This window comes from Puma concolor, chromosome B4 (genome assembly GCF_028749965.1).
Source record: "Puma concolor isolate L17-30 chromosome B4, mPumCon1.1.hap2, whole genome shotgun sequence".
Classification (NCBI taxonomy): Eukaryota; Metazoa; Chordata; class Mammalia; order Carnivora; family Felidae; genus Puma; species Puma concolor.
Window position 1 is genome coordinate 59,903,170 of NC_141673.1, and position 8,670 is coordinate 59,911,839.

Sequence of the window (8,670 nt, forward strand, 5' to 3'; positions counted from 1 at the left end):
AGATTTTGTATACTTATCCTTTCAGAAGTAATGGCTCCATTCCTTCCCTTATTAGGCGGGAAGAAGGCAGGCATCTCACAGACTTGTTATTATTGGCCTCTAGCCCTGCCAAGGTGACAGACAGGCTCAGGCTGTGCTAATATGGCCTGGCTTTAGCTCCATTCAGACACTCCCTGGGCTTCCTCCACAAAAGGACTTCAGTGTTTGGGAGGGTAAAGGCTGGGTTTAGCCAGCTGGAGGGCTAGGAGAGGACTCAGCTGGATAGGATAGAACAAGGGTGGCCAGTCTTGGTCCTACAGGGATTTATGGCTTTAGCATAAATGAATGGGGCCAGCATTTCTTCAATGACAAAGATGGATCCTTCAAGCCCTTTCCCAGCTTTCCCAACCCCTGGTCTATTGACCCTCTCTCCCCCTCCACCCTGCTTGGGAAGGAAAGCAGAACCGCACTTAGGGGCACAGAGCAAGTTTATTTGGTGAATGCTGAACGCAAATAACATCCAAGAGAGACAAGCTAGCAAAAGTGCTTGTGACAAGAGGACCTAGGAGGCCTTTAGAGCTACATGCACAGTATCAACACAGGGAAAGGTATGGGGCTTGGGCACAGCAGGAACATCCTCAGCCATTCAGCACCATGCGGACGAGCTCTGTGGATAGAAGAGAGGGGTGAGCCAGGGAGTAGGGCAAGGGGAGGGGTCCACCAGGGGCCAGCAGACCACAAGACCACAAAGGTAGCATAAGAACGTGCCCACAGAACCCAACCTTGGGTTTGTAGAGGCCACCTTGGGTCTTCCCAGTTCTCTCAGCCCCCAGCTTCCCTCCCACCAGCTGTTAGCTTCCCCACCCTCTCCCCGAGCAGCAAGAACACAGCAGAGGCAGGAAAGTTCTCAACTACACCTACAGCTACTGTCAGCCATTGGCAGGAGAAGACAGAGGTATGGGTTAGGGTACCTCCAAGCTGCCCAGCAGAAGGAAAAAGAAAAGACTATTGAGCTATAGCAGCACAATGGGGCAGGCAACCAACCCCCCTATGCCAACCACTGTGCGCCAGGGCCAAAGGATCACCCTGAAGCAAGACGGAGACAGGCTGGTGTGAGTTCCCAGACACCAGCACCCTGGGCCCTATGAGCAAAACCTCAGAGCCCATTTTAGGAGAAAAGGAGGTACCACACCCCCAGGCTGTCTTCCTCTTTGAGGAACCCCTCCCCTCCCCAGTCAGCTCCATGCAGAAACATGCTAGGAGGAAGTCAGATGGTAGTAGGGGAAGGGCAGGGGCTAGAGAGCAAAGGTTGGGAAGAAAAACACCAGGGAGGACAACTAGAGAAGGGGAGGCTGGGAGGAGCCGTACCCGCCCCATGGGCCCGTCACCCCGACAGGATATGCCTCACAAATGCTGCAGGAAGGAAGAGACATTAATGGTGAAGACAAGACACAGACATGGGGTGAAGGGATCAGGTGGTGGGGGAACAGACATTCCCTTTATTTTACTTCCCATTCTTTCCCCACCCTTCACACATTACCCCTTCCTTTCTTGTCATACCCCTGTGGCCTCCCACTCCTGGGCTGGGCTGGGCCCTGCCCCTTGCCTCATTCTTTCTGGAGCCCAGGGACAGAGAAAGCCCCAAATACTGGGCGTGACCTGCTTATACAACTGCTTTCTCCACAAGAGCCCCAATTCATCCCTCACCTTCATAGTTGATACAACCATTGCTGTCCTCATGTCCTGCCACCAGCATCTCTACTTCTTCCTCTGTCATCTTCTCACCTGCAGAGGGAAAGAAAAACATTTTGGGAACTGGGCAGCAGGTGTGTTATCAGGCGGCACTGCTCAAAGAGCAAGGGCAGAGCCTTACCCAGCGTGACAAGGACATGCCGGATTTCAGCACCCATGACGGTGCCATTCCCTTCCTTGTCAAACACCCGAAGGCCTTCGACATAGTCCTCGTAGGTGCCCTGGTCCTTGTTCTTGGCCACAGTCTGCAGCATGGGCAGGAAGTGTTCAAAGTCCAGCACCTTCACATTCATCTCTGCCATAAAGAAGGTGGAAGGAAAGTCACACAGGTTCTCAGAACTGAGGAGACTACAGGGATCACAAGTGAGCAGGCAGCTCCCACACAAGGCAGGAGAGATCAGTGGGATTTGCTAGTTGAGACAAACCTGCTTGAGTTCTGGGCCTACGAAGATAAAGGGAAGCTCTCAGCTGAAGAACTGTAGGCCCATTACCACACTGAGAAATTGTTCTTGAAGACCCTCACCATCACTCTTGGGATTCCCCAGGACCTTGAGCACCTCGGCGTTGGTGGGGTTCTGTCCCAGGGCCCTCATTACGTCCCCGCATTGGCTGTACAGGATCTTGCCATCCCCTGTTCGGTCAAACAACTGGAAGGCTTCCTTGAACTCTGAAGATTCAGATACACATCAGCACTGGGCATGTGGGGGTTAACCCAAAACCTCTCTGACATCCCCTTCTGCCCAGTGAACATTGATCATGCTGAGGAAACCAGATATTTATACCACTGTACACTGAAGTCCGCTAAGAGGGATCTAATGTCCCTGTCTCCCAACTCAGGTGTCCCACATAATGACACAGCCTTCTTCCCCCCCCTTGGCAGAGTGGTAACATCCATTTACACGCCCCCTCTGCCTACAGCAAGCCTGCCCAGCCTCCTCACAACTCTACTCAGGGCAGGAATTTGCCACCGCCCTGTCTGGGTCCTGTCCTTATAAGGAAGTGGGAGCAGCAGCCTGGGACAGGGGTCATCCCAGCCTGCCACTTCCCACCCCTACTGTACAGAAAGAGACATTCGGAGGATACAACTATGAAGTATCCTCGGCAAATTCCCCGTCCCCAGTTTCACAAAATTCCAGGTCACTGCTTTTTACAATCTTCACAAATCCAAGCTGGGGGAGGGGAGTTATCACAGGAGGAGAAAAGAGGCAGAAGCTGATTAAGGGACAGAGGAGTGCAGGCAACTTAATACACCCTCCCCAAACTCCACACACAGCAGGCATTAGGTGACCAAGTTGTTTCACACACCCACACCACCTAAAACTCACCCGGGGCTTGGGGCTCGAATCTAGAGTGCAAGGGGAGGGAGGAAGAAAGAGTGAGAAAAGAAAATGGAGGATCCAGAAAGAGAAGGGAATCCAGGAAGTACTTCCCTGCGGGTACTGAAGAGATGACAGGTGGGGTTATGGGATAGGTGCTAGAGGCGGGGGTCCCAATCCCTAAGCATGACCTCAGTAGGGGTCAGAGATTACCTACCTGCAGTTTGATCCTCGGTGAAGTCACACTGCTCAGAGAAGAGGGGAGCGGTCAGCATCTGAACTCCAAACCCCCAAGCTTCTATCCCAGTCCCACAAACTGAACCACTAACTCCTGTTCCATGCTGGGGACTCACTCACTTCCCGGCAGGACAGGCCCCCAAACTTTCCAACCCCACCTCCGACCTTCCAAGCCCTCAGGTTCCCTTTGCAAGCCCCTACCCCCGACTTCCCGCCTCTTGCCCCACATCCCGCTCATCCTTCCAGGCCCTGGGCCCCACCATCTTGACTGCTCTGCTCTGCGGGACCTTTTCCTGCAGTAATGGCTCCGGCTCCCGGCCCAACCCTAGTCTTCGTACGTTCCAATGACGTCACCCTCAGCTGATCCGGCCAATAAGAATCCTGGTCTGGCCTTATGCAGATGATATTGCTACATTAGTAATGAGGTGGGCGGGTCCCGCTGCCTCTTCCTCTAGAATAGCCCTACCTGAGGGGAAGAAACTGCAGAAGTGGATCGGGTAGGGCACAAGGAATCTGCTCCTCCTTGCAGCAGGAAGATCAGAGGATATCGGATTGGGGAGAGGAGAACCCTCCCTTCCCTCCCCACCTCTGAAGAAAGCATGAGTCGGACGCCAAGGGAGGGTTGAACTGTGTCTTTATTTTGAAACAATAGGTGGCCTCCCAGTGGCAGGAACGTGCTTCCGCCTGCCGGGGAAGGGGGGGAGGGGCAGTGTCTGGCCCCACTGCATCTGTGGAAAAAGATGAAAGTTGCCAAGGCCTGTCGCGCTCGCGCCCCAGGACATGAAAACGCACTTCCCTACTTTTCTACCCAGACTGAGGGAAGGATAGGAAACTTGCCTCCCCAGTCGGAGTGGGAGGGCCGTACCAGTAGAGCTCAGACGCTTAGGATGTGCTTCAGGAAGGCTACAGAGAGGAAGCAAGAGGGGTTCAGAAGCAGGCCCTTGGATAATCCATCTGATTTTAGATAATCCAGGCCCTTGGTCCCCCCATCCACATATCGCGAGCCTTCTGCCTCCTCTCCCCTGTCCCCTCACCTTCGTAGTTGATGCAGCCATTGCTGTCCTCATGTCCTGCCAGAACAGTCTCCACCTCCTCTTCGGTCATCCTTTCTCCTGAGCCACAGACACAGCATTTTAGTGCCTGCCCTCCCTCCCAAACCAGGCCACTCTCTTCTGGATGATAGCTTCTCTTCTCCCACCCTTGAATACTTGGTTCATAGCAACAGAACCCCGAAGGAATCCTCTCCTTGTAATGCTAACACCTTGAATGTGTTCCTCCATCTTGCTTTCCATTTCACCTGCATGAGCCCTGACAGAGGGAAACTGAATTCCAGAGGGTTAAGGGGCTACCAAATCACAGAGCACAAGCATCTCTTTTACAACAGAAAATCAGCTCATCCCCTTTCCTCTGTCCTTTGGGAGGCATCCGCATCTACCCTCACTTTACCTTCTGCAGGAAGAAGCCCTTTAGATTCTGCCCCCTCTGACCTTCCCAGTCTTCTGCCCATGACCTACAGGACCATTATTCTTCCCTGGCTCTGCCTATTTGGCTAACCTTCTTGGTCCACCCCCTTCTCTCCAACCCACAGGAGTTCTGGTCCTTGCCTCACCCAGGGTAGTGAGGACATGTCTGAGCTCTGCTCCCATGACTTTGCCGTTCCCCTCTTTGTCAAACACTCGAAGGCCCTCCAGGTAGTCCTCATATGTGCCTTGGCCCCGGTTTTTGGCTACCGCCTGGAGCATGGGCAAGAAAGTTTCGAAGTCCACACGCCGGGACTTCAGCTCTGGAAGTTAGAAAGGGGAGGGAGAGGTCACTGTAGAGTCACCTTGGACCCAGCTCCCATTCCCACCACGAAGGCTTTCATTCTGTTCAACATCCAGGATGTTTTTCTATCTTGTGTTTGACAGTTTTTTAAGTCCAGAGACCCACCCCAGCATCCTTTGCGACCTTGCCAACATTCCTCAGTTCCACCACCACATTGAAAACTCGCACTGTTCCAGGCATCCCCCTCACCATCACTCTTGGGATTCCCCAGGACCTTGAGCACCTCGGCGTTGGTGGGGTTCTGGCCCAGGGCCCTCATCACGTCCCCACACTGGCCATACAGGATCTTGCCATCCCCCACTCGATCAAACAGCTCAAAGGCCTCCTTGAACTCTGAAGTATAAGGAGCGGGTCAGTGTTGACCAGAGGTTCCCATCCACCCCCCACCCCCACCCCCCGACAGAAAGTAGGTTCAGAAACTATGTGCTAAAGCTGGGCAGAATAGGAGACACAAAGATGACTAGCATGGAAAGTTTTAAGGTTGGGACCGGAGTTAGGGGAACAGAAAAAGGATCTGACCATGGGCTTGGGACTAGACAGTAGGGCTTAAGGGACCAGCTTCTCCTCACCCTCCAGCTGGTCCTTGTTAAACTCGATCTGTGGAAGAAAAGAGCAGGTGAGGAGGGATGACAGGGCTCATTCAATCTGTTTCCAGCACTCCTCCCAACCAACTGGCAGCCACTTCTGGGGAGGGGCCCAAAGAGACCAGGCTGGGAGCCCAGCCACCTCAGTCCCATTCCCAGCTCTGGACCTTGGGAGAATCCCAAGAGGAGGAATTATGGGGGGAGGGTTTCCTGGGAACAGGGTTAATCCCATGCCACCTGTTCCCCTCCCTCCAGTGCCCTGAGCCCTGCATCCCTCACATAACTGGGGGCTGAACAAAGGCTAAATTTACCCCTGGCCCCCAGCTGTGATTGTCTAACAAGTCTGTCCTTTTCAGCCTTCCCTCCTGGGGTTCAGAGCTGTGGCTTTTAGAATTGAACAGTCAGGCACAGGCAGCAGCTCCCTCCCTTCACCTTGAAATTGTCCTCAGAACCCAGATGTTCCCCATGTCACAATCCCTGCCTCCAGCAAGGGGGTCAGTGAGAGAGAGAGAGTGTGTGTGTATGCATGTGTGCATGTACCCACACACATTATAGTTTATAGGGAGAGAACAACAAAGACAACATCAGAGTCATAAGCCTGATGCTTCCAAATGGGAGACTGAGAGGAATCTCCAATATCATTCCAATGCTGCTGACTCCCTATCTTCCAGATACCCCAATCCCCTAGGCTGTTTCCCACCCTGTACCACCCCTTCCAAATTCCTTCCTCACTTTCCTGGGACTCACCACCACTTTGGAGAGATCGATGGGGGGCTCCTGGGTTTTCTGAGGGGCTGGAGGGACAGCTGGTGCTGGTGCTGGCTCAGCCTTGGTCTTGGCTGGAGGAGCCCCTGCTGCTGGTTTGGCAGCAGGCTTGGAAATAGAGGGTCCTGCTGGTTTCTTCATAGGAACATCCTTCTTGGGAGGCATGATGTCCGGTGGCCAAAGGACAGTGTGCCGATGGGGGCACCCATCTCTGTTTAAATAGCCAGGGAGTCTGGGATGTCAAGGGGCGGGGGCAGGGGCAGGGAGCCAGTTGGCGGTGGGGAGGGTGAGATAGAGGAGAGATATGCTGGCCTGTCCTGGACTCCTATGGTTCAGGACTCCTGCCCCAAGGTCTTCTCTTTTCTGTTCACTCAGCCCCAAATGCTGGCCAGAACAATGGCCCCTTTGGGGGCAGGGGACGGAAGCCAGAAACTGCCCAGAATGGGGGAGTTAACCTCTGGGATAAGGATAGGATGCTTGCCAGTGACAGACATTGATACAGGGGTGAAGCAAAAAAGGGAATCCAGGCATTCCAGGCCTCAACCCCCTGGCACAGAGTAGCCCTTTTTTTCTAGTAGCTTTAGACTCTTCAAGGCTGAGGCAGGGAGGGAGGCCTTATGAACCGGAATTGTTAAAGTAGGGTCTGTGATGGGCACCTGGTTGGCTCAGTCCATAGAGAATGTGACTCTTGATCTGGGGGTTGTGAGTTTGAGTCCCACATTAGGTGTAGAGACTACTTAAAGATAAAATCTTTAAAAAGGGGGGGGGGTGGTCCAAGAGCAGTAAAAGGTGGGAAAAAAGCCTCTCTTACCACCGATGAGGAGTAGGGGTAGTTGACCCCACAGTCTATTAATCCCCAATACCTACAGTCCCTGTCCCCCTCCCTCCCAGCCCAGAACTGTAATTGTGCACAATATAGATAAAGAATAGTAATAGAAAGAGGAGTGTGACACCCCCATTGTCTCCTGTTCCTAGGATTGTCTTAAGGATGAGGGTGGGGGCCAGGATCTGGCTTAACGCCCACCACCCATACCTTTTTCCACAAGCTCATGCTTATGCAAGTCAGACAAAGGCAGGGTGCCTGCTGAACCTACAGGGACTCTGTGGTGCACCTGAAGGGAAGGGTAGGCCCTGAGACCCAAAGGGCCTAAATTCTAAAATCTTTAATCTGAAAGGATGTGGGAGGTCCTATGGGCTCCACGGGTACTCATCTCCCAACCAAAGGGACAATAAAAACCCTGACTCTGGGGCTAGCTTCCAAACCTTGCTGGGGACACTAGAGTAAGGTCTAAGTCAGAGGCCATAGGTATACAGGAGGTGTTGCTAGCTACTTTTGTTCTAGGGGTAAGGAAGAAAAGGATTTAGGCAGCATTCCGAGGAAGATAGTGATTCCACGTAGATCCTGGGGTTCAGAGAGTTGGCGCCCGGTCTTCCACTTGCAAAAATGCGTCTGAATCTCATTACTGAACATTGTCCCATTTTAGAAAAATCAGAATCATTCCACCTTTCCAGAATACATCACAATCACACAGACACACACACACACACACGCACACGCACACCTTCAATAAAGCTTAAATGAAAGGAAAGATGAAAGGAAAGAATCCCTCCCCAGCTGCCAAAAACTCACCCTGCGGGATCCAGGTAAGGGCGGAGGCGGGGCGCTGGGAGGCTGCGGGTCCCGAAGGGTTAACCCCAGAGGCCTCGGAGCATGCCGGGAGTCGTAGTCCTCGAACGCCCGCGGGCTCACGGGATGCGCTCGCGGGCTCACGGGATATGCCTCTCTCCAGCTGGAGAAACACGCCCAAGCAGTGGCTTCCGGCAGGTGGCAGCGGTTGGTGATTCAAGATCTTTTGGCGCCCTTCTTGTTCCGGACCTAAAAGGCAATGAGCAATTTACAGACCCCTCCCCTGACCCTAAAACCGTGCGACACCCCCCCTTCCCCCGGCCCCTGCGAGGATATCTCCCTTGCTTAGCCGTGAGTTCCCCGCTTAGTGTGGGCTGGGATACTTCCCTTGATCCGCCGGTGGGAGAACGCCGAACCGGGGGGAAGGCTGAAGCCGCTGCCGGCTGGATGGAAGGCACAATGGGAAGCATTGCCGGGAGAGAGGGGTGCGGTCTCCTTCTCTTACTCTTGTGATTTGATAGAGAGCAGAGGCTACTGAGTTGCTGTGTGTCTTGGAACAGTACCTTCAAAGTTTTTCTTTTCTTCT

The 8,670-nt window shown here is 53.4% G+C and overlaps 2 protein-coding genes across 5 annotated transcripts; both read right to left on the reverse strand.

The window, feature by feature from the left end:
• Nucleotides 1-449: 449 nt before the first annotated feature.
• MYL6 (myosin light chain 6) lies at nucleotides 450-3,900 on the reverse strand. Of its 3 annotated transcripts, XM_086713098.1 has the most exons (7): nucleotides 3,751-3,900; nucleotides 3,265-3,292; nucleotides 2,255-2,398; nucleotides 1,853-2,026; nucleotides 1,687-1,764; nucleotides 1,348-1,392; nucleotides 450-646 (listed from the first exon to the last, which is right to left on the reverse strand). In XM_086713098.1, the coding sequence occupies exons 1-6, from the start codon at nucleotides 3,883-3,885 to the stop codon at nucleotides 1,364-1,366; spliced, it is 588 nt and encodes a 195-aa protein (XP_086569224.1). In that variant the 5' UTR covers nucleotides 3,886-3,900; the 3' UTR covers nucleotides 450-646; nucleotides 1,348-1,363. The 3 variants fall into 3 exon arrangements, with proteins under 3 accessions (XP_086569224.1, XP_086569223.1, XP_025782475.1); XM_086713097.1 differs by lacking the exon at nucleotides 1,348-1,392; XM_025926690.2 differs by lacking the exons at nucleotides 1,348-1,392; nucleotides 3,751-3,900 and adding an exon at nucleotides 3,545-3,674.
• A 1-nt stretch (nucleotide 3,901) lies between these two features.
• MYL6B (myosin light chain 6B) lies at nucleotides 3,902-8,243 on the reverse strand. 2 transcript variants are annotated; one of them, XM_086713096.1, is made up of 8 exons: nucleotides 8,088-8,243; nucleotides 6,440-6,668; nucleotides 5,678-5,705; nucleotides 5,298-5,441; nucleotides 4,894-5,067; nucleotides 4,319-4,396; nucleotides 4,122-4,187; nucleotides 3,902-4,012 (listed from the first exon to the last, which is right to left on the reverse strand). In XM_086713096.1, exons 2-7 carry the CDS (start codon nucleotides 6,620-6,622, stop codon nucleotides 4,159-4,161), a joined length of 636 nt encoding a protein of 211 aa, XP_086569222.1. In that variant the 5' UTR covers nucleotides 6,623-6,668; nucleotides 8,088-8,243; the 3' UTR covers nucleotides 3,902-4,012; nucleotides 4,122-4,158. The 2 variants fall into 2 exon arrangements, with proteins under 2 accessions (XP_086569222.1, XP_025782473.1); XM_025926688.2 differs by lacking the exon at nucleotides 8,088-8,243 and having other exon boundaries at nucleotides 6,440-6,680.
• Between the last annotated feature and the right edge of the window lie 427 nt (nucleotides 8,244-8,670).